We start from the raw sequence: 25,940 nt of genomic DNA on the forward strand, positions 1-25,940 counted from the left end.
AATTGTTGCTACATAAATGGGTTTCTTCCATGCTTCCTGAGATCTAGACTCTATACAAATTATACAGGCTCCAACTGCTCTAGAAAGTCTTCCAGTAAAAAAAGCTGTTCTTTGACAGAAAATTGAGTTTTTAATAAAACAAAGATTTGAGGGAAAGTGTTTGCTTTTTGCAGAAAATTTAGAATTGTCATAAGAAAAAAATACCTAAATATTGCTTTGATGGTGATATAATTAGATCAAGGAGCCTGGTTTGTAGAGAAGGGGAATTTAAGGCACCCATATTACAACTTCAGTAAGGTAATGCAACAGCATTTCAAAACTGAAATGTTTCTGTATTTGGACAAAATTGGTTGGTATTCAAATTTCCACTAAAGATCAATATTTTTTACAGTAAGAAGAAACATTTTTGACTACTTCTAATTAAATTTTCCAAATATCAACTAGTTAGCTTTGTTACATAAAAAAAATAAAAGTTAAATCAGCAGACATGAAAATTGCAAGACAATTAGTCTTATGATGTTTACCATATTTTGGATTTGAATTTTGGGGTATTTCTAAGGCAGCTATTACAATGTTGTCTAAGTGCCCTACAAATTACTTCAACCTTCTTGCTATACAATGCTTTACCGTAACCCTTAACCACCACAAAGTTATACATTAGTTCTTTAAAAGAGCCCATTTTCACTATGGAAAGCATATGACAATAAGGCAGAAAGCACTGTAGTTTTAAGAGGCATTCTGTTACTTGAAAAATACTACAGCATCAGAACTCCAGGAGATGAAGTCCCTGTAGGAAAATTTTACAACTTAAGAAAAAAAATTTTAATATAAGAATTTTCAAATGAGGTTTGAAACTGAAAAAAAGCTCTAAGAGCTATAAAAGCAAGCCGGGGGAGATACTTCTCAGACAGGTGTCTAATCTCACACACGGGGTTTCAAAGTTTTCACATGACCCCTACAAGAACCCATGTCCTGTCCCATGAGGCCACAGTACTTAAAATGACAACACTGTACATTCAACAAGAGAACATTCCTTCTTGAACTTCCTAGAACAGACACAGTGGTGGTTTTGCCCTTAGGACCACGCCATTCTTTTTTCTTTTTTTTTAAATTAGAGAAATAAGTTTCCTTTACTTCTCTTCCATACATCATTCATAGCTGTTTAATTAAACATGCCCCTTCATGATATATTCATGCATGGGAATCTGTGCTAGTGCTTTAGTGCCTTCTGTACACTAAGCAGACTGAAGCAGCAGCAGGACTTCACTGAATTGTCTGTCAGCCACATTGAAGAGCACAAGGAGTCACTGATAAAACTCTCCTATTTATGTGCACCTAATGTAAATTATAATGCTTCCCCAAAAAATTAGGCTCAGGGGTATCTCTGGATGGAGAACTATGGTGTTAAGAATTTTGTAAACCAAATTCAAGTTGTCAAAACTAAACAACTACTTTGTGTCCAAGAATATTTAGACCCTTCACGTAAAATGTTTAGCTTCAAAAAGCATGAATGAAATCCATCAAAAATGCAGTAGAAACAATAGTCCCAAAGCTAAATTACCAGACAGAAATTGTTACAATAATGTGTTGTAGAAAAGCCAAAAAACAAAACACACGAAAGGTGAAAGGAAAAAAATCTTGTTCAGCCACAGTTTCAAAATGCAGTTTCTTAAAAAACCAAGCACATGACAAAAAGCCAGCCTTCTCTTAAAAAGAAAATCACAGAAAATGAATAATAAACTGTAAAAAATAAGTCACCTCGGGTGGTCTGCCTACCAAACGGATTCCCTGTACAGGGAAGTAATGTGGATCCTGGGGAAGCAAACACTCCCAGTGGCAAACTTGCTACATTTGGAGGTGGGGAAGCCAAGAGAGAATTGATTCAAGTAGTCTGAGAAGTTACTTCTGAAATTGTTCCTGCAGCACTACAAGGCTTACAAGATAATGGGTCACCCAGATCCAGGATATTTGAACGAACAGATGGCAGGACACGAGAGCAACACAGCTGGCAGGGACAAGTGTGACCATAGCTATGAGAGTTCTATACATTTTGTGCAATTTCAGGAGCAGGGAGGGCCTGTCACCAATATGGCCCAGTATGGAGGAACAGGTGCTGCAGTATACCGTGCTGCTAGCAAGTGATTATCAACCATTTCCACCCATCTGTTGGCCCTTACGTCTGTCAATATGCTGAATAGTTACCAAGATCCTTGTAGCAGGTTTTTATTTGGAGGTTTCTAGCAGGGTGATCTCACAGCACTGGCTGTAGGGAAAATACACATTGTCCCATCACTGTTAATACACTTAGGGATCTGGTGCAGATCCTAGAGCCCATACATCAATTTGGACAAGAAGCAGCCTCATTCAGGGCAGCATCTCTGGTAGCATTTTCTGCGACTTTTAGGATCAGCGAACTAGTACCTAGGTCCTGCAAGAACTCTTGTAGAAGAGCTCTGGCATTAAGCAATATACACTGGGAGGGGGACTCTGGGATTTTAACTTTTGAAGAGGTCAAAAATGGATCAGAGACCAACGTAAATGCAGTATCTCTTCAAAATCATGGGCAATTAAGAATAATTTGTAAAAAAATAAGTTGCCTATATACTGTATTATATATAGTTAAATCTATTTAAAAGAAAACATCAATATTTTGTGCAATCAGAAAATTATGATCTATTAGATATTTTAAACTTAAAACTATTTTACTCTATTTTTAACTACCACCTCAGTTCTAATATGCAGCAAAGAAGCTCATCAGTAAGCAAAATATAATTCTTACCATGGAAATAATGGCTGTCTAGTCCTCTAGAGATTCAGATGGAAATGTGGATCAACTGGTTACACTATTATACCCCAAGAGTTCAAAAACTTATTTCTAACCCATTCTTCTGTGTTGCTGTGTTAATTATATAGTAGTGTTAGAATGTTCTAAATGTCATAAAAAATATTTTAAAAAAACTGCTTCCACCCGCTCCCTCCCCCCCATTTTCATATGTTACATGGTCCTTTATATATGAAAATTAACAACCCTATCCTTTGGGAATTCAGAGAAAAATACTGCCTGTGCAGTAAAACTGATCGCTATGAAACTTCCAACATTATTGATACCATAAGAGTGGATAATGGAAACATAGTTAGTTTACTGGCTTTACTATGATGGGGCTTTTCTACCCTTTACAACTTTACAGTTTTACATTTAAGCATAGTACTCATACGCATGTAGGTTAGTGTTTAAAAATACAAAAGAATTTGTATGCTCCTTCAAACCAATCTCCATATAAATTTTATAGATATACTTTGCACTTATGTCAGACACTGCAAATTACAACTTCTATTTTGTGAATTTTTTTTAAGCTAAAGGTAATTTTAATGGTCTTTGTCCATTAATGTGCAAGATGTTTTGTTAAAAAAAATTTAATACACAGTAATCACCCCCAACTACCAAATACAGTAAAAAGGCAGAGTCAATTACAGAAATATTTGGGACAAATGAGATAAGCAAGACTCACAGAGCTCTTTTATGCCAATTAAATAGTTACATCTTACACACACACACACACACACACACACACACACACACACACACACACACACCTATACTGTAAAAAAGAGCCATCCTCTGGATCATCCAGAATATTTTGTGTCTGAATTGTTTTGTCTATTTAGATTGCAAACTCTTCTGTCTCTCTCTTGCACTCTTCGTAAAGTGATGGCGCTACTCCTGACAATATTATTGCATGGAGATGGTTAAAGGCAGAATCACAATATTTGTCTAATTTTGTCATAATCTGACTGACGAATATTCAGGCTCAAACTTTTCTGCAAGTTTAACTTGCTCCACACCACAGCATCTTTCATAAGCATATTGGATAAATGTTTAACTCCTGTGTCATACCTCAGCACAACCTCTCAGATTTTTGGCTAAGCCAACAGAGTACCTGTTATCTTTCCCATTCTGTATTGCAGAATAGCGATCTGAAGAGCGCTCACAAACATAAGTGTTCCTTCTGGTCATTCCACCAACAGGAAATATGTTCTAGGAGGAGAATAAAAATGAGTGAAAACAGATACAGTTAATTAACACACATTTTAAATGAAGTTATCCAGAAAAACACAAATCAGCATCTAAGAATATATTTGATTTAACAATGTGGCATCTAAATTCCAGACCAGTGGTTTTCAACCTTTTTTCATCTGCAGATCCCTAAAAGATTTTGAATGGTGGTATGGTTCCCTTTGGAAATCTTAAGCATAGTCTGTGGACCCCCACAGGTCCACAGAGGACAGGTTGAAAGCCACTGCCTGATGGTGACAACAATCTTTCACAGTCTACGGACCCCCATGGTCCGTGGACCACCAGTTGAAAACCACTGTTCCAGACTCTGTGAGAGAAGACATTAAATGTACAGAACAACTTAAGTAAACCTGTTGACAAAGTACGTATTCGAGCATCTATCCATTTCTAATGCTCCCATCACCATGCTGTCAAGTATCAGAGGGTAGCCGTGTTAGTCTGGATCTGTAAAAGCAGCAAAGAATCCTGTGGCACCTTATAGACTAACAGACGTTTTGGAGCATGAGCTTTCGTGGGTGAATACCCACTTCCTCAGATGCATGTCAGATGCATCACCATGCTGTATAGGCTCCACTGAAATTCACTGAATAAAAGCAAGGAAAGTGTAGTTAAGGGGAAAACTGGCTTTATTAACATCCAATTTCTGCACTCAGTAAAGAAGTCCTATAGGCCTGATCATCCAGTGTGACTGGGACACCCACATAGAAGTCACATTGAAGTCAACAGGACTCCATGCAAGTTTAAGGGCTTCCCTGTGTAGATTTAGTTGCCCTCAGCACTTTAATCCTACAATTTGTTGTCCTTTGTTGATAATGACAAATCTTTCAATCTGCACTGCAGTATTCAATGTCAGTATTCAGCTGAAGTCAGGCATTAACAAGAACTAAGGAGGATTTTGTCCTCACCCACCATAGTGACGGGTGCCAAATAAATGTGTAATATTAAGAAAAAAATTCTCATTGTTTTTTTTTGCTAGTTAAATGTGCTCCCCTACCTAAAATCTATTTTTAAAACGTTTCTGACAGCTAATTATCTCATTAGAGCTCATTAGAGCAGTCAAACAGATGTTAATGGTTAATGTCTCTTTTACCTGTAAAGGGGTAACAAACAGTGAACCTGGAGCACCTGACAAGAGGACCAAGCAGGAGACAAGATACTTGCAAATCTCGGTGGAGGGAAGCCTTTTTTTGGGCTGTTTCGCGGGGTTTTTGTTCTCTCTGGGTTCTGAGAGGGACCAGACATGTAAGCAGATATCTCCAAATTTCTGAAACAGCCTCTTCTGTTCAATTTAATAAGTACCAATTAGGAAGGCAGTTTAGTCTTTTTGTTTGTTTTATTTGCAAATGTGTATTTGCTGGAAGGATTGTTTCTCTGTTGCTGAAACTTGTATTTGTGCTGGGGGGAGGATTTTCTCTAGTCTATAAGCTGAAAGACCCTGTAACATTTGTCATCTTGATTTTACACAGACAACTTTTACTTTTTTCTTTCTTTTATTAAAAGCTTTTCTTTTTAAGAACCTGATTGATTTTTGGCTATCTTGTGTAAGACCCAAGGAGAGGGAGTCTGCACTCACCAGGGAATTGGTGGGAGGAAGGAGAGAAGGGGAGAGGAAAAGCCTGATTTCTCTCTGTTTTAAGATTCAAGGAGTTTGAATCACAGTGATCTTCCAGGGTAAACCAGGGAGGGGAAGCCTAGGAGAGGTGGGGGAAAGGGTTTACTTTCCTTGTGTTAAGATCCAGGGGGTCTGGGTCTTGGGGTCCCCTGTGAAGGTTTTGGGGGGACCAGAGTGTACCAGGCACTGCAAGTCCTGGTTGGTGGCAGAACTACAAGATCTAAGCTGGTAATTAAGCTTAGGGGGGTTCATGCTGGTACCTCATCTTTTGGACGCTAAGGTTCATAGTGGGGGCTCATATCATGACAAGCAATTTCAAATTTCAAGTAAATTTCTCTTATAAAGTGTTTTGGAAAATATACTACACTAATACAGATCATATTTCAGCATGGCCAATTAAAACACTCCACAATCTATGTAAATGCAAGAAAGCATGTGGAATAGGCTGTGGTCATAAGACAGACAGTTACTTCAGCAAGGACAAGGCACACGAACACTTGGATCCAAACTTTCATCCATTCTAAAATTACAAAAAATCTCTTGTACACAATGGGAAATTTGGGATAGCTGCTGTGAATTTTAAATACGTGTATAGTAGAATCATAGAGTCATAGGACTGGAAGGCACCTTGAGAGGTCTTCTAGCCCAGTCCCCTGCACTCCAGGCAGGACTAAGTATTATGACCATCCATGACAGGTGTTTGTCCAACCTGCTCTTAAAAACCTCCAAGTACTACTGTTATGCTTGTGTGTCAATACGTTAAAGGCACAAAAACAGGCATATTTATGTGTACAGTGCCATGGCATGCATAGTTTTTACAGCCAAGAAGAGGTTCTTCTTTCTTGAAAGTTTCATAGGTTTTGCTTATTCTTTCAAAAATGGTTTCAGGCTTACAAATGTATCATTAAAAGAGTAAAAAATATGAAGAGTGCTTTTTTTTTTTCACCTCCAAATTTACAAACAAGGGGGCCTTTGGACCCAGATAATCCTGAAGTATAGATTGTTGTACAGGAGTTTACATTTTCAAGTCAATGGTTTTTGATGCTCTTTTAAGAGTAAGCTGAGGCTGCTCTTGAAAGAAACTGAAGTTATGCTGTTTTGAATACAGTACATCCGTCTCCTTTATCCCCCCCTCACACCATAGAACAAAAACTGCAAAGAACTACTGAGTAATCTTTACGGTTTCCTCATCTCATGTTATTTTATAATATAGATTAACCAACTGCAACGCTTGGTTTTAAACTAAACTGTTACATAATGGGAATCAACGTGTGTAAGGGACAATAAAAATTTTCTAACAAATCTAGTCTTTCCCACCACATTAGCATTAAAATGATTCAAAATGAATTTTTTTTCACCCCACCTCTCTTTAGCAAATTAAAGTTAAAAATTATTTACCAACAAGTTAGAGGGAAATTATAAAAGAAATGGTGGTTCAACCTTAACTGTAATATCAGATGCCACTACATCTTAATCTCGCTCATGAAACCTCTTTCACAAGTGCTCTAAAATAGTAACAGATTTACAATGAACAATCACTGTAGTGCTTATTAGCAAGTAAATCAATTTCTCACTCTACCACTAAGATACTTCATTTAATTAGTTCACTGTAAGCAAAGAAATGTTTTTGACATATCAGCTTACAACACACATCAGCATAATCAGTTTTTGGAAAGCATGGAAGATTTACAATCCAATGAAATCTAATCTCACAGGACAAAAAGTTCCAGTACGTGTTTCACACAGCCACCACTTCAAGTCCCCCCCAGGGAGAGATTTTTAAACAAAATGAAGGGTTAAAAGCAGTTGTGTGACATATTGCAGACACTGTCTGTGAGAGGAAGGAATCTTAATAATTTACCAGATCTAAAAGTTGATTTTGTCTGAAGAGAGAATTTCTTTAGCAGCGGCATGGATTCCATGGAATCCAACATGGAGATCCCAGTGTACTAAATCCCAATGGAAAAAGCAAATTCTTACAGTCTATCACATGGATACTTTTTGCCTGACTGCACTGTACAAGCACTACTATCTTGATACTTAACCAGTTTTTGTCTTCTCTTGAAAAAGATTGCACAGGTTTGATTCGCATTACAAAAGTCTCAGATTTTGTACTACAAGTAATTTTCTTATTATGAGTTCATGCTTTTAAATGAAGTATCATACATTCCTGTAAAGGTAACAAGCAAAAAACTTTGACTGTATGCCCTGAAGACCCATGATATTGCACAAGCCTGCCAACATTTTTAGGTTAGAATATTAAAGTAGAAGAAAAAATGCTTCCTATAACTAGTCCAACAGCTGTCTGGAAGCTTTTTTTTGTATTCTCCCCAAAAGGAGATGGTCCATTTCCGGAGATACCACAATATCAGGTCGATGCCTGGGGTGGACAGAGCAAGCTTCTATTCCATCCTCCTGTTTCAAAAATCAATTTAATATACAGTTCTCAAATGACATATCAGATATTAAACTGAGAAGTACAGATATAACAGAAGATAATATATTGCTTTTAAAAAGCATATACAGCATAGCTTCTTATTGGTACACAGGAATAAGCTATCAAAATATACAGTTAACAGACTATACGCTAACTAATATAAGGCTAATGCCTATATAAGATGCCAAGCATACAGCAGATATTGCCCCGACTGATTTAAAAACACTCACGCTTGGAACTGCAGACGCTTTCTTTCTTTCTGGACCTACAAGTGGACTTGCTGCCATTTCTCCTTTGGATCCAACTGTAGCGCTGCTAAGTTTACGCGACACATCTTTGTCCCATTCCTCTTTCTGTTCACTTTCCACACTATTTGCCTGAGCCCTTTTTGTGTATGATACAGCAGGAGGAATTGATGGACCAACTGTCAGATAAAAACAAAATTACACTATCTAAAAACAATCATTGCTTCTTCCTCAGTCAATATACTCTGAAGTATGATTCTCTACATGTGGAAAACCACCTTTGGAATGTCTAAGACTGCAAGGTTGATGTATATGCTACCTGTAAAATGTGATCGTTACAGACATTAAATTATCTTTAAAGAAATTTGAACCACCTGTCTCCATTACAAATTTGAAGACACGTAGTGTACGTTCAGTAATTCCTGTTTCATATTAGTATTGATTTACAAGTTTCTACTTATATTTTAGTTCTAATTTTAACTGATTTTAACCATCAATTTGCTAAAAACAAAGCAAAGAAAATGGGATGGGCAAAATTATAAAAGGGAAACTGTTCCAAATTATTAAAACAAATATTTTTTTAAAACTTTTCTCTACTCTAGGGTGGCCACTAATGCATCCCCTGAATACTGGACAATCCAATACTTTTGGGAATGGCATGGGCCCATTCCCGCCTGTGTGACCTCATCTCCATTAGCGTGACCTTGCAATAACCATCTGTGCGAGGTCACACTGCATGCAGGATCGCTGTACGCATCTGGACAACACGGGTGGGGTCATACACAGGCAGCACGCTCTTCAAAATGGTGTCCTCCATGTGAGAGACTGAATAACGCCACATCTGGTTTTACATGTGTCAGACTGGACAAAAGCAGGACGGCTTTGCTTAAAACTGGACATATGGTCTGCCTACCCTATCCTCACTCTCCTCAACCCATGAGTAAAGCTTTTGTCCACAGAATAAATTAAAACTATTTTATTTACTTTATGCTTATGTAGGGAGAATACAGCTCTCCCCTCACAGTTCTTTCTGATCAGATCCTCAGCTGGCGTAAAATATACCACTCCATTTATTTCAATGGAGTTCGACAGCTTGCATTAGCTGAGGATCTGCCCCAATGTATTATTTACTTCTGTGGAAAAAAAACACCACTACTGATCTGTATAGGGGAAACAGGACTGGTGAGATGTGGAAGTCAAAGTAGGAGGAGGAAAGGGTCAAGAGTTTTTCAGTAAAAAACAGTTTTAGTATTTGACTGCCTGTTTTTGTTTTTAAACTTTTCATATTTAAAATGTGAATATTTACTCCATTTTGTATACCTACTACCACCTGAAGATGCTTCCCAATAACTCTGTAACATGATTATCCCTGGCTAACTTGATAATTTGGCCTTCAGTCTCAGAATGCATAAAACACAATAGCCTGCAGCCTTGGAGTTTATTCGGATCAGGCATTAATGATCTCTCCCACGAACTATGAATTTGCAATACAGTGTTTTTAAAAAATAAACTAATTTTCTGTTATATTCAAAACTATAACTGGTATTTAATTCTATACAGAATTTAAAAGGTGATAGCTACACCAAAGTAACAAATCCCAAAGGGTCAATTCTATTAAGCTGGCCCACATTTACCACAGAAGCGCTCATATGGATAAGAAGCATCATGGTGTGGTGTGATGAGGCACACAAGAAATGCACAGAGAGGTGGAGTGCCAGGCTCACAAAACACTGCACACTCAGATTTTAAATTGTGTATGTTACTTTACTTGTTTGAATGTCATCCCCACCATGATCACTGAACCGTCGTTGTTTCTGATTGGTCGATATACTCCGCTGGACTTTCAGGTGAGCAGGAGACTGCATAGAGCTGTTGTTGAGGTCACTGCTGGGTCGAGACCTTTGACTCAGGTTACTACTGGACAGGGATTCACTTCCTTCAAACTACAAGCATAAGAAAGCATTTTAAATATTTTTGAAATGTAGACAAATTAACACTATCAGCACTACCATATCATTATATAGTGAAGGATTCCTATATTAAGCACTTAATTTGGTCATTCAGGCTTTCTAATTAAATAGGCTAAAATAGAAAAAAGCCTATTTTAAAAGGTAATTTTCTTCAAGACTTCATAACTTCAGTTATCATTGTTTAAGCTAATCCTGCCCATTCAGAAGTGTGAAAAATCAATAACACCTCTGCAAATGTGCTCAAATTACATCTGCCTAAACATGAATGAACTTGTTCTAAATGTACAATTAAAGCTCAGAACAATGAGCATTATTTAAAAGAAAAACCATGAGAACCTCAGTATTAAGATACTTTATCTAGTTTTAAGGCTTTTTTTTTCTGCTGATAACATTTTTAATATCTCAACAATTTCAGAACATTTTCAAATTAACTTGGAATAGTAAGTCCAGAAATTAGGTCAGGAAAGCAAGTAGTAATGACTTAAGGATGTTTCAGTGCCTTTAACACATTCTTTGGGCCTAGGTAACCCAGCCTTTGCCTTCACAGTCTCTAACAAGCACTATAAAGAAAATTGTTAGTAATTGTCTAAATTTAACTGCTAACAGATTTCTTACATGGAAAGATGCGTCAGATTCCTCCTCTGTACCAACATACAGGAGTTCGGGGATGGGCAGTGACTAGTGAGAGAATGCACTGGAGGATGGGTATATCAAAGCCATGCTGTCAAAGTGGAGAAGCGCTAGGAGGCAGTGTGGAAACAAAGTTCCTCCATGAGCAAGGTCCCAGCCTATGGCTGGATCTATTGAGATAACTGAAGAGCTCAAGTTATCTTCAGATTTCTGCTAGTTCCATAAGAGTTAGACAGAGTTTCCAGTCCCAGTACAGGGTTAACTCACAAAAATTATGAAGAGGCTCATTATTCTTTAAGAATACAATAAAATAAATAATGAACCCTTGTTCAGTTAAACTAGTTAACAAAATAGTGTACCCAAACACAGTATTTTGTAAGAATTACTGCTATCGTGAAATACTATATTTTCTGGTTTTTTTAGTTGTATCTCACAGTTAACATTTAAACTTAACTGCAATAAGTATTATTTTTCCTGTCACTTCACACCATTTCTGCATAATAAAAGCTAGTAGTTTATAAACAATACATTTACAGAGACAAATTCAAACCTCAGACCATCTAGCCTTGCATGTGTCAATGAATGAGATACCGTAATTATTTAATCCTTAGAACAACGTACTTGTCACTTAGAATTCTACACTGAAGGACAACAGCAGACTGAGTGGGAATATTAATTGTGATTTAAGTCCCTCCTAAAATTTCCAAATCAAATCACACACCCAGTAACTAGAAATTCTTCCTGCTCCCTGGCGTAGCACTCCTCAGTGGCATCACAAACTGCTAAGAAACAGCCAGATCCCAATGTGTTCATCATGTAGGATTAGCCAACCTCTTAAGGTCTGAATAATCATCTGATGTCCATTAATTCTTGGTGTGGCTGAGGCAGTGCTGCAGAAGAGTTTTATTCAGCCTCTTTCATCCTACACTGCTCTTAGGAGGCCAAGAGAAGCCAAGGGTAGATGACACTGATTTACAATTAAACAGGTTGCACAGGATTCATCACTTTGCCCAGTGAATATTATTGGTAATGATGTTTTTAAACTGATGTTTGTTATTTCCAAAGAACACTTAGGACCAGATCCAAAGCCCATTGAAGTCTACAGAAAGACTCTTGGGAACTTAATGGGTTTTGGATCAGGACCTCGGTAAGTCTCTTCATTTTGAGTAGTGGATTTCTCACCTCTCTCCAATTCCATAATTTTAATGGACACAATGGACAACAGTGAATAGAGCTAAATTTCCAAGTGCTGTGTCATTTTCCATATACACCACCACCCCTGCCAATGGAACTCAATCCTAATAATTAACGCCACAGCTGTTACATTCTTGGGCCTCTCCTGAATACCATCAAATCACGTACAATGGCTAACTGTCTAGTAATGTGGAAAACTGCAGACAATTATATTTTATTTGTTAGTTAAAACACACTTAATCCAGGTCTGCAAAGCAAGGTCAGAGCATAAATGAATTGTCACCCAACCCAAGCTAAACTAATTTCTGAAAGTCTTATACAAGGTGAATATAAAATAAAAAACCCAAATACAACATGTTCAGTACAACTAGATTTAGAACTCAAACTGGTAGATACAAGTCAGATAAAACTTACTTCAGGTGGTTTTCTGCCTAGAAGCAGGTAAGTAGCCATGACTTCATCATACTTTTGCTTTACTAAAGACTCATGGATCTCCTCTCTTGAAAAACCCATAGTGACCATTATGTCTAAAAATAAAAAAAAATAAAAAGCAGAGTTTATTCTTAGCAGGACAGGTGCCCTAGAGATTCCTGGCAATGTATACACACTGAAAATGGAAAACACAAAATTTGAGGATAACTGATGATTCTACAATCCAAATGAGTTTACACTGTATTTATTGTTCAGTAATGAGAAGACTAGAGCTCCACTGTTCTCATTGTTACTACTTTCTTGAAAACTTTGTGCCTATGCTATTTAAAATGAATAAACTAAACTATGCCTAACCTGGCAAAGCACAAAGTAGCTCTAGAAAGGGCATCATGACTAAGTTAAAGTTTCTCATTTAAATAAACAGCAAATACATTTTACTTTTGTAATAAACCAATTCCCTTTGTGGCACTTTCTATCAAATTGTTTTATTTGCAATAAAACATTTATCATCTATCTCCATATAATATGAAAATCCTTACCTATTCTTTTAGAATCATTAAAATCTGGTTCTGGCTCAGTATATGGCTTTAATTCTTCCTCTTCATGGCCAACATTAATCCACCGATCCTTCATAATTTGCTAGAAAATTAAACAAATCTCAGCTAAAGCATTACACTGTTTATTCAATTAGGACTTTAAAGTAAATTGAAAGCCTCCCATTGATTTTAAAGGGAACTGAATCAGACCCTGTAAGCTCTGGTTTAGAAAACAAGATGTGTTTCTTAGTTCCAGCATCAACTGATACATATTTATGTGAACAACAACAATACTGCTTGGCCAATTAACTAACCAGGAATAGGACCTTTATAAAAGGAGATCTTGTATCACAGCAGTGCTCAAAAGCTACCAGTATCTGCATGGTGAAAAGACGGACATAAATTGCCCTTTTATGTAGTTACCATAATAATAAACCACAGTGATTGCTATTAGGACAGATGTTTAAGGAAATTTTTAGGGAATTATCTGCAGCTTATAACTTAAGATGATGCCCTGCCACTTTAATAGGTTCTTTCAATCTCTAAATTTTTCTACAAGGCTTTTCAAAATAAAAAATGAAACTAATATGCTCTGTCATTATCTCATAAGAATATTCTATTACTGTACATCTTTACACACACAGGTTACACAGGTTGACTTGCATGTCGTATTTGTCTAAAGCAAAAAGGGTCAAGCAGCATCTAAACAAGGCTCAGTGGTTGCCATAACCCTGCTCAGGAGCAAAGAAAGGCTCCCTTAAGCGTGTGTAGCTGGAGCTGCAATAGTGTATCTCTGGTGACGTCAGATTGATGTTTACGGTTGAGACTTCGGGCATTATATTGTTTTCTGATGAGCTGTTTATTCTGACCTCCTCCCACTCTCTTCTTAACTCCTTGTGCCCTCAGTACTCCTCTATATCCTTCGCTTCCCCATCTCTTCTTCCATGTCCTCGTCTTCAGCACTCCTTTGTTCCAATTAATTCATCCCCAATTAATTCATCCTCTCCTTACTTTCTCCCTCACCCTTTAAAATATTTAACATGCATTTAAAAAAAAATCACCTCCCAAAAAAATCAGATTTAAAAACAAAAAAAACCAAAACAGTACATTTGTCAAATCAGCATTATGATTGAAGGTCAGTCCCTGTCTCTGCTTCCCCTATCTGTCTCTCACACTCTCTGCTTGGACATTACCTAGTACAACAGGACCCTGAGTTTGGTTGAGACTTCTATGTGCTACTGCAAAACAATTTATTCCAAAACAATTAGGGCAATAATCACTGACTATGACCATGCATCTTTTCTTGTGGATTGTCTCTCAAAAACATATTCACAGTTCATCTCAAGAAAGAACTTTGCATTTAACTATTTCCATGCGATACAACCATCTTTAATATTATAGACTATATCTATGCATTTTTGGAAGATTTCTTCCTGATTCACCTTGCCATTCCTGAACAATCATTCAGAGGGAATCTCAAAACTCCACCGAATTTGTTCCTAAAACACATACCTACCTCCTGCTGAATGGCTAGAAACAATACTTATCCTTCAGCTACCATGACAGGCAGCAAAGCCTTTTCGGAGATCGACACAAATGCCGCTCACCAGGTTGCCAAAAGAGAGATGTGACCACCTATCTATCATCCCCCCATAGATTCCAAAAATGTCACTTCCAAACCACTTCAGTTTAATCCCTTAAGAGGGAAAAGCTCAATTTTCCTAGGATGTAACATGGCTGCCAAACTAAAGACCCATATCTGTCTTACTGCTATTAATAGTACAAATAATAAAATCTTAAAACAGCTATTCATTTATGTCAGTTCGCTTATTAGCCAACTAATGTTTTGCTGACAGTAAGATCACCAGATATACGATTAAAATTCTGCCTCAGAAATAATCTTTATAATTATTTTTGCTAATGGACACAAACTGCTGCTGTCTTCTGGCCACAGACTCAGCTGACAGTTGACTGTGATTATTTACAAGGAGTCTTATCACATGATCGTCGCCAGGACTATTACTATCCAACTGCAAGGTTCACAACAGACAGAAGATGTTGGAATCTTTCAGTTCATTAGTAGTATTCTCAGCAAATAGAGCAGGAATGCAAAACTATTTGTACAATGATATTTTTGGCCAGAGAAACCACCCTTCTAAGAAGCATCCCATTCCTCCTCTCCATCTTCACTAGATCTTCCAGCAACATGACTGGACCAATACCATTTTTGATGCAGTGCGATTAGTTTTGTTCCTCTCCTATCTATGGTTCAAAGCTTCTCTAATCTAGTCCTCCATCTTTTAAAGATGAGTATGTTTTTAAGCTAAAATTCACTAATTTTTGTCAATTAAGTACATTAACTGAGACGTATTATCTAGTTATTGTTCAATATCCAAAAAAGCCCACTTGCAGTAAAGCACTTCTAAAGCATATGGAGATGATCTAGCTTCAGAAGAATCAATATTACATTTTTAGTGAGTTCAGTCTGGCTTTTGGTCAGCTAATTGTACAGCAACAGCTTTGGTCAGGATATTTTAAAATCTTATCATCAACCCAAACTACATTTCAACTGACTAGATGCTGTGCAATGCACTTTGCCTGAAGTCTTAGGGAAGACCATCTAGTAATGTTCTGGCTTGGTTTGAGACTTGTTAGTCTCAAAAACATTCATTTTGTTATTCTTCATAACTATAAATCTGCCCTGTTGCAATTTCCCTACTTCTCATTTCTTTTGAGCTTGAAATCTTGTCAATTTAAAGTTGTCCCAAGTAGTTTCTGGTAGTGTACCTGCCCCTAAATCAGGGGTTCTCAGGACAATTTTTTTGGTGGCCTCAGAGTGTGGCCACCAACTCCTGCTGGTGGTCACTCTCACACTTTTTCCTAAAATACTTGATTAGCTTTAGGAAAACTAAATACATATGCACATATACATGTCCAAATCATTGTAATTTATTTATTGCTAGCTAGTATATTAATATCATTTTTCACAACAGATAAATATACAAGTATCACTGTTCACAGCAGACTTACTCAGCCCTGGCAAGCCTGGGGACAAATTAAGCCCTGAATGCAGGGTTGGGGGAGGCAGTGGGGGGCTAGAGCCTAAAGCCCTGCAGTAAGAGCCCGAAGCCCCACAGCTGGAGCCCAGGGACAGAGCCTGAAGCCATGTGGCCAGAGCCTGCTGCCCCTCCACCCCAGGGCTGAAGCCCAAAGCCTGAGCCCCACCACCCCTGGGTAGGTGGGGAACTCACTGGCTGCCTGCTCCTCCAGCGTTGTGCCCCAAGTGTCTCCAGAGGGGGGCAGGGCTCAACCATTGCTGCTGGCCCCAGCATCCAGGAGCAACAGAGAGGGCAAGAAGACTCTATTTTGTCCTCCCCCCACCACAGCCCAGGAGGCTATGGCTGCAAGAAAAGCTCCTGGTGGCCAAATTTGAGAAACACTGCCCTATATAACCAATCAACAACATTTGTGAATGTAAAACAACATTTTCCTACTTTTAAAATATATGTTTCCCTGTTTGTATGGAAAAGGCCTACACAAACAAGGTTTATAATATTTACATAACACATACCAGCCCAAGAGCTAAGCCTACTACTTAAGGCCCTGTTTCTTCAGTTACAATTTTGCTGCTGCTGTTCCTGGTAAACACCCTCTTGGGGAAAAAAAACACACACACTGGATCTCTTACCAGAGCAGCATGAGAGTGTCATGCTAGTGCATGGCTCAGAAACAACAAATGACCAGTAACAAAATAGAGTGAAGCTGACTAAGCAAAATACTTCAAAACACAAACTAAAAAGAGAAAAAATATTCTCAAATCTTTTCCATTTACAATTAATATATATAGTTATTGAAACAGTAACAAGAGCAGCATTTTCTGATGGAAATGTGAATTTTAAGTTGATTTTGTCCCTTCAGCTAACAGGCTGAAAAGGACTAGAAGCAGCACTGAGGAAGATATATAAACAATTTATTTCCAAGACATGTACCCTAAACTTTTCACTCCAAATACTACTTCATATCTCATTAATAAAATGCATTTTTGTGATGGTGCTCTCCTGCAAATTAGAGGATGGATTCTTGCCCAATGTTTCATTTCAAGAGTGCCTCTGTTTATTCACTCCCTTTTTGCAGATATTTGGCAGTAACCCATTTTCTACCCTAGAAATTCAGGCTCCTGTATGGCTGCCATCAGCAACACTCTACAGGGACAATGATGGGTTTCAAAGAATAGGAGCATATGGTTGTCATACTCAAACACTGAGGAGCCAAGTTATGCCTCCAGGGTTTCCAAGAATCTTAAGTCTCAAGTGCTAGACCTGAATCTCCTTACAAGAAGGAACTTTTAAATGGAAGGCTGGAAGAAGCCACTCATTCTGAAGTCAGTCTTTCAGCTTCTTGCATCTTATCAATGTATTCTCTAGGCAGGAATATAATGTAATTTATTACAATCTACCAATCAGAAAACGCCATTACCCAGCTTCCATCCAACTGTTGAACACAGCAGTTATTCGGAAATGAAAAATATTTGTGACAAATCACAAAGTAAGCCCAGCTTGAAAGAAAAAGCTGTATACAAGCACAGCTCGCTATGAATATGCTTCCTAGCCAGGCATGCAAGAAAGCTCAAATTACTACACTGGAAAGAAAAAACTGCTTAAATGGGATGAATGCTCTGGAACAGCATCCCCTGCTAGGAAAGCAAACACATGAAGATAAAATAAAGGTCACTAGTGACTAATGCACCTCAAACATTTTATCATCCATTGTACTTTTTATTTCGGATACTGGATGGGCATTATCAAATAATAAATATCTTTCTTTGCCACAGATCTCCAAAAGCAATATAAAATGGCAATTAGATTTGTGATCTAAATCTATACACAAAAAATATTTGGTGTAATACACTACACTATCTCTGGAGCCAATCAGCAAACATATGCTGTTGCAGCATTTTACATTGAAGTACTTGACTAAATTGTACATTTTGAAGCACCTTACAAAATTATTAAATAACTGCTTAAAACCAGATTTCCCCACTCCTGGTAAATCTGGCATACATTTTTACAGACAAAACAGCATGACTCAATTCTGTGTGAATTCTCATCAAACAGATTTTTAGCTGAAGGACAGGACAGAACTAGTAGTAATATTTCTTGGTTACCAAAAAATAAAATTATTAATGCTCAGGAAATTAGGAGAGAAAACAAGATTAAGCAAAACTAGCTAACAACTATCAAGTTTACCATTGTAACAGCTTTCAATATTCGTGTTTATGATACCAGACAAATGAAAACTCATTTCCCATTACAGTCAGAGCTATTCATCTTGCCTCCACCCTCCAGGCAGTAGGCTGGCAATTTTAAGTCATGGCAAGAACTCTTGGGGTATTCCTTTGCACTGATTTTGTTTTATCTCAACCAAAAAAAAATGTTCCCCAAAACAGCCAACTACAACCCTGTTCTGCTTTCCACATTTTTTTGAACTAGCTTCAAGTTTAAGCATTTGCAAGAAGTCAACTGGAAGCAGTTCACACTTTGTAATGATCTTAAAGTGACGGTCCTTTGATCGGCCAAAAGTTAAGAAAGGGAAAAGACTCCATGGCCTTTTCTCATATTCAAACTGCACTGCCATCTGCAATGCTTCCTGACAATCCTAGGAACTGCAGGGCTCTACAACAGAAATAAAGTGGGATCTTTCTTTCAAAAACAATGTACTGTCTGGTTATTGGAGTAAGTAGTTCATTCTTGCTGTGAAGATAATTTCAGAAATTACTTACTTCTAAGCTCCCTCGTTTTATTGGATTCAGTACCAATAGTTTTTTCAGTAGATTTTCACAGTCTGTGGACATATAGAATGGAATACGGTACTTTCCCCGTAATACTCGCTCCCTCAGTTCCTAAATAGAAAAGAATATATATTCTTGATGCTGAAAAGTCAGCAAATTGAAATTGAGATGTCAAATTTTAACTGTACCTTTAAATTCTGACCATCGAAGGGCAGGGAGCCACTGACTAGTGTGTAAAGAATAACTCCAAGACTCCATACATCCACCTCTGGGCCATCATATTTCTTTCCTTGAAAAAGTTCAGGAGCAGCATAGGGTGGGCTTCCACAAAAAGTGTCTAGTTTGTTACCAACTGTAAATTCATTACTAAAACCAAAATCTGCAATTTTAATGTTCATGTCTGCATCAAGTAGAAGGTTTTCTGCCTAAGAGAAAAATATTGAAAGAAAAATGACCAAATGTATATATCACAATAAAGATCAACATGTAAGTGTGCATCGCTGTTGAGAAGAAAAAAAGTTCCATTTTCCAAAAAATTCAGTTTGACATTAGAGAACAAAGGAAACAAACCCTGTGAATTCACTACTTAGAATATTGCTATTTAAAATATCTGGAGTCCAATTTTGGAGGTGCAAATACAGTTAAATTCAAAGGATTTATTGTTCAGACAATAATTTAATTTACAATGTATAAGCTAGACTGCAGTTAAAACTAGATTCAAAAGCAATCTAGTGCATCTAAATTAAAAGCTTTGACCTAGAAGACTTAGCCGGTTTGCTTCCAAAGGATATAAATTGAGTCCCAGGCATGTTGCCATGTGTATGGGCGTACTGGAACGGCTTCCCCAGGTGGCAATTTAAAGGTCCTGGGGAGCTCAGTAGCAGCTGGAGCCCCAGGTCCTTTAAATTGCTGCCAGAGCCCCTGGGTAGCGGAGGTGGCCGGGACCCCTGGGGCTCCGGCGGTGATTTCAAGGGCCCAGCACTCCACTGTGGTAGCTGCAGCTGGGAGCCCTTGGCCCTTTAAATCACCACAGGAGCCTTGCTGCTGCTACCCCAGGACTCTGGGAGCAGGCGGCGACTTAAAGGGCCCGGGGTGGTAGCAGCGGCTGAGCCCTGGGCCCTTTAAATCACTGCCTGAGCCCTACTGCTGGAGCCTTGGGGTAGCAGCAGCAGGGCTCGGGTGGCAATTTAAAGGGCCCAGGACTCTGCTGCAGTAGTGGTGGCCAGAGCCCCGGGCTCTTTAAATGGCCCCCGAATGCTGGGGCTCTGAGCCGCCTCTGCCGCTGGTAGCTCCAACAGTAACTTAAAGGGCCCGGGGCTACCAGCCACTGCTACCACAGCCCAGGGCCCTCTAAATCTCGATTTAAAGGGCTCGGGGCTCTAAAGGCCCACCCCTTCCGGCTGACGCCCCACCCCTCCAGTCGAGGCCCCGCCCCCTGCTCAGGACTCCTGAGTAAGCCCTTTAAGTTACTTTCATCCCTATGTGCCAGTTCTGGAAGTGTGATTTGCCTAATTACTGTATTATTTCTCAATGAACCGGTTGTTTGATGTTTTTTGTGTTAATCCCACCCCTTTGACTCATTCTGCAGGACCTCAGTATCGCTTGCCCTGAACCCCATGGAGTTCTTTTAAAATCCAAGTGAACCAAGATTGGCCTTCCTCATCATTCCTTCCAACTACAGTCCAGCAAGGCTCTTGGCACACAATCGGTGTCTATTTGCCTTTACATTATTCACACTGGGAGAATCTCTGACTCTCCCTTCTAATTTGTTTTGAAACCATTTAAAAATAATACTGAGTTATTCTGGAGAGATGAACCTTTGCTAACCTGTAGGAAGTAATTAGATGAATTGAAGAAAGATGATGAAAAGTGAGAGTGGGGGAAAGAAACACACGAGAGAAAAAAAATCTTGCTTATGTTAACTTTTTAAAGACTTATCTTTAAACAATTTGATGGATCATTTTTGTAGCCTTAAACCCAGACTCGTCAAACAATTTCATTATAACTTGATGCTTCCTGTTAACTTTAACCAACATATCCTCGGTTATAAATAGTTCAGCCTTTGTTTGTTCACCCCAGGCTATGATCATTACATGTTAAAAAGGAAATAGCCTCAAGTTATAACAAACTCCTCTCTCTCTTTATTGGCTAATCCTTTACTGCCGATTCTTTTAGTTGTTTGTTTTGTTTTTCGCACAAGCAAGAGACACCCCTATAACCAATGACAAACATCGCGGTCCTATACTGCAGCATACTGCCATCGTGACTATCCATGTTCACACATGTGGAGATGATGTGTAGCAGATTTATTATCTAGTTCAAAGCTTCTCTTTCTTCCCCTTCAACAGCTCTTGGTAAATACAGGAATAACTAGAGAGGAGGGCATGTCTCAGGATGTTTTCTTTCTCTGGCTTGTAAAGTTTCAATTCCCATGTCATGGAAGTACAGTACCATTTGCAATAGGAGTCAAGTTTCAGGGGAAAAAAAACAAACACATTTAAAACTACAAATTCATCATAAATTGTAGTGCATTATTACATCCAAGAGAGAGGATGATTTCGCTCTCTCTTAAACACAGAGTTACCATCTGAAAAGCATGGCTGATTTACTCATACTGTAGCTGGATGCACCCTGAGGGACCTCTTTTGTAACAAAGGACTGCTATAGTCTGTTTTTCATTCCTCTGACTTTTATTGTTTCAGCAGAATCAGGTACTCCTAATAAAAAGCCAATATATTGCTACTTGTTTTACTCTGCTTAGTTCCGGTATGCAAAGCAATAATATACTTTGCATAGCAGTTAAAAGCAAAGAAAAGTTTCTGGAAATGCTTCAGGAAACCACAATACAGAAATACACTGATATTTGCTGTTCTTCTGATAGACCAAAAACGGTAGTTTGTTGATCAATAATCAGAAAGGAAATGTATCAAAAAGTATCATAAGACAAGGAGGGACATTAGAGAGAGATCAGATGTGTAGAGACCCTGGATCAAGACCTCCTCTCAAGCAGAAGCGTTGACATTACCTGTGCAACATCTCTAACAGATCTGTAGACTGTTGATTCCAATTGACAAATAGTTCTTGAATATGAAGTCCTTCACAGACTATTCAAGACTGCTTGCAGGTTCTCTCCTAAGGCAATGGGAAAGCACATTCTGTAGGCCTAAGGGTGGAGCACCACTAAAGTTATGTTGCAAGCATAAATTCCCAAAGACCTTAGCATTGCATGAGAATATTTTCAAAGATTAAGGCCTCATCTGTCTTTGTATTCAGCTCACATCCTTCAAAAGGCCAGTCTTCTCTGGTAACCTGTACCTCCTTAGGAATGCCAGACACTTGTAGCTAGGATGACTGTCCATGTCAGCTGAGGTTGCCATAGACTTAGCTCCCACATCCAAAGCATCAAGCTCTGCTTGGAAGGAAGTGCATGTAACATGCTCTCCTTCAGTAATCAGCTATTTACATTCCTCTCTGCAGTCCTGCAGGATCTTGCCAGTGAATGCTGCAATGTTTTCATAATTCAGAAAGTCATTTTGCCAACAGCAATTGATAGTTGGGGATTCTCATCTGCAAGCGTGCCGATGAGTAGCTTTTGCATACAAAAATATTAATTTTCTGGGCTCGTGTCCCAGGGGATAATTTTCAAAGGGCCCTTGTGTTCATCTTTTGTAGATTGCAGATACCACAAGGGATCCTAGAGTAGAATTTGAGTAACGCAGCTCAAATCCAGAAGACAGGACCTGGTACCAGTGCTCTGCACTTTTTCATGCAGGAACTCTCAAGGCTAGTGTTTACCAGAGCAGTTTAGCAGGATCCAAAAGACCTTCAATTAAAGGCATTCGTTAGACAAGTTGGCATAAAGGTGTGCAGGATGCCCAGGACCACTTCTACCAGTACCTCCAGCATGTTTGTCTCTATTCAGAGCAGTTCTTGGAAGGATTTGTAGTCATCAAGTTTAAGGATGATGCTGACAGAACCACCTCATCAGGAGATTGTACATTAAGATCTATAGTCTGAAGCTCTACATCAGAGCCATGATCCAGATGCTCACCAGTAATGAAGGTTCTTGAATAGTTTTGGGTGCTACTCTCTGTAACAGCAAATATGGAGCTTTAGACCTGCCCAGGATGCAAATACTGCTTGCCTTGAGACTGAAAACCCCATCTGTCCAGTACTACCAAAGGTGCTGGTAAGCATAAGTACTGGGGAGCCATGGTGGATTTCCTTTCAAAGATGTAAGTCATTGATCATGACCCTAAGGAATGAAAAGGCTCTTTGCTATCATCAGAAGCTGAGGGTTGCTGCTCTAAAGTAGTGGAGCTGAAGCAAGATTCCTAGTAGGCACACTCTAATCCACCTGTTAGTCAGTACCAGTCTGTGAAGTACTTGGTACCAGAGGAAGCAAACCTTAGTATTAGCTAACAGTAGTGAGTTGGTATGGATGAGACAGATCTCCCAGTACCATATAATTCCTTGGTATTGAGAACTCAGGTACCAAGAATAGGTGAATCGATGACACTGGTACCAAGGTGGTTGATACCAAAGATGCCAATACTGTGTGCTTCAATGCTGCACAAGCAGTTTCTGGTGAAGTTTTTCAATCTGAGGAGACCAATACCGGGGCTCAGTGACCAGAGTCCAAATGGGTCACAAAGGGACTTTGCAGACAAATGCAGAAGATTTATGCTTCTTAGAGCTAGTTTCCAGTATAGGAGAACTAGATCTCCTCCCTTTAACATCAGAATGCTCCTCTGCCCCTATATCATTTAGAGGTGTTACCAGTTGAGAAGGAAGACTGCTCACATCAAAGGAGCAGGCTAATGAGGAGGTGACAGCAGCACTTTCGGATGACAACTGATCAGGATTTTCTGCTCCAGGAGGTCTTAGGAGAGATACATGCATTTTTCCATTAAGAATATTTTTAGATATGCATCTGTAGCTTTCTGCATCCTCACTGAGAATGATTTACAAATTGATCACCTGTCAATAACATGTCCTTCCTCAAACACGAAATACATTTGGTGTGTCCAAAGTTAAGAAGCATTACTGCCTCGTTGGACTTCTGCTTCATCATAGCAGGCTGATGCTGTGCTGGGTAGAAAATAAAGAGGGAGGACAAAAAGAGGAAACACTCCCCTCATTACCAACCTAACTATCCTCGCTGACAATAACTATTTACAAAGAGCAATAAAGGCTGCACAGTGAGTGAAAGCAGTCAGACGCTGCAGGGCTCCAACTCTGAATCACCAAATACTTAGAGTGGAGAAGAAAAGATGAGAAAACCCACATTGCTTACAGATTTTTAAAAGATGTGATCAGTTTAAGAATTGTACTATAAATTGTCTTAATCTTGAAACCATGATAGCTGGCAGCATTTATGAGTACAATACATATGCATTAAAATGAGCACTCTCATTTTCAATTTGCAGATATTTGTATATCATTAGTAAGGTTACCATTCTGTCACAGGTATTTTGAGTAAAAATCCCTGACTTTTGCTAAAAATGCCTAAGGAAGGGGAGGACAAGCTGCTGGGGCTTGCAGCCGCTCCTGCCCCGCCACTGCTTCTGCAGCTGGGACTGACATAACCCTGGCTAGCTGCTGCTTTGGCAGTCCCAAGGCTGCTAGTTACAGAGGTCCAGGAAAGTCCTCCATGACAGACTCCTAACCTTAATAATTGGCTATAATTTTTGGTCTTGTGGTTAAGGGACTAAACAGGGACTCTGGAGAGCTAGGTTCTTTTCGTGTCTCTGTCAGAGACTTCCTTGTGATGTTGGGCAAGCCACTTAATTTCTGTGTGCCCCGATTCCTCTAGTATGGAATGAATACATAGTACTTCCCACCTCCGGGGGGGGTGTTCTGAAGCTAAATTCATTAATGTGTTTGAAGCACTCATACTACAGCAATGGCAGTAGCATGGAAAGAGAGGTAGGTGAACCTGCTCTAATACTGTTAGTTATGTTAAAAAAAAAAAAAAGGGAGCACCCTACCTTGAGATCACGATGAACAATGTACTTCTGATGACAGTATTGCACAGCAGATACAATCTGAAACAACAACATTTTCAATAAGAATTAATTTGAATCCCTATATAATTAGGGTTTTTCATAGCTTATACTTAATTTTGCCTCCTAGTGTGCATTAGTGGAGAATGAAGTATTTTTACATACAGGGAGTGTAAAAATCCTTACAGCAATTGATATTCTCTTGGGTGTTTGTGCATCCCCAGTGCCAGAGATTGGGACTTTTTTTGATTAGCAGTGCTTACCAGCCTGAGCCTGTGCTCCAGCACCTTCGTGCCCCTCTTCAAGGTTATAAAAAGAGTTATAACGATGGAGTCTTCTACCCCCTCTGATGTTTTTGGAGCTACAGAACTTTAATACACAGAAACACCCAGCACTCTTTTTACTAGAGAAGGAGGTCTGCTCACAAAGAGAAGGATTCTGGGAGCCCAGATCTGAGGCTGGCCTCAAGCATTTATGGGGAAAGTACATTTTCAGTCTGGCCTCTCTGAACTTTTGTATTCACTTTGAAAATGAACAGCAAATTGAACATTTGCTAAATATATGCCTTTCTCCTAAGCAAAATAAACATTTGGTAGTAGGATGGCAATATCACATAAAGGGAAATATTTGAAACCAGGTGATTTTGGCTTAGCAACGAAGACTGAGAACCCAGTATTAGGCAGTCAAGAAATTAAGAACAGAGCTACCCAAATGAAACCTATACTAAATATAATTCCTAAATTATACATAAATATTTGCTAACTAATCCTATGCAAAACAAACACACAAACAAAATGGATAGCGCTAGTCATTTAATCTCAGCCTACGCCACAATTAGAAGTTACTGAGAGGTGGCTGGCCCACATTGAACCTCAGGCAGGGGTTGGCACAAGTGCTCTGAGCTGCAAGCACAAGCCAACAAGTACTGCTAGTCCAAAAAGGTCCAAATCTCCTGTGTTGGGGGCACACAAAACACCCTAAAATGGAATACTTAAAGACAACCACTCGAAGAAATA

At 38.8% G+C, this 25,940-nt stretch overlaps 1 protein-coding gene and 1 pseudogene across 3 annotated transcripts in view; both read right to left on the minus strand.

Moving 5' to 3' along the window:
* The window catches only part of MARK1 (microtubule affinity regulating kinase 1), a 108,464-nt gene that overhangs the window by 14,425 nt on the left and 68,099 nt on the right, over window positions 1-25,940 (minus strand). For 2 of the 3 annotated variants that reach the window (XM_030557474.1, XM_030557473.1), the window contains exons 7-14: window positions 24,910-24,966; window positions 19,108-19,344; window positions 18,911-19,030; window positions 13,135-13,234; window positions 12,578-12,690; window positions 10,159-10,312; window positions 8,355-8,548; window positions 3,939-4,036 (exon numbers count right to left, since the gene is read on the minus strand). In XM_030557474.1, the coding sequence (XP_030413334.1) occupies window positions 3,939-4,036; window positions 8,355-8,548; window positions 10,159-10,312; window positions 12,578-12,690; window positions 13,135-13,234; window positions 18,911-19,030; window positions 19,108-19,344; window positions 24,910-24,966 (1,073 nt within the window). Of the gene's footprint in view, window positions 1-3,938; window positions 4,037-8,354; window positions 8,549-10,137; window positions 10,313-12,577; window positions 12,691-13,134; window positions 13,235-18,910; window positions 19,031-19,107; window positions 19,345-24,909; window positions 24,967-25,940 lie in introns of all 3 variants that reach the window. The other variant, XM_030557471.1, reaches the window with a different exon arrangement.
* On the minus strand, window positions 8,023-8,191 carry LOC115649531 (annotated as a pseudogene).

The sequence above is a fragment of the Gopherus evgoodei genome, chromosome 3 (genome assembly GCF_007399415.2).
Source record: "Gopherus evgoodei ecotype Sinaloan lineage chromosome 3, rGopEvg1_v1.p, whole genome shotgun sequence".
Classification (NCBI taxonomy): Eukaryota; Metazoa; Chordata; order Testudines; family Testudinidae; genus Gopherus; species Gopherus evgoodei.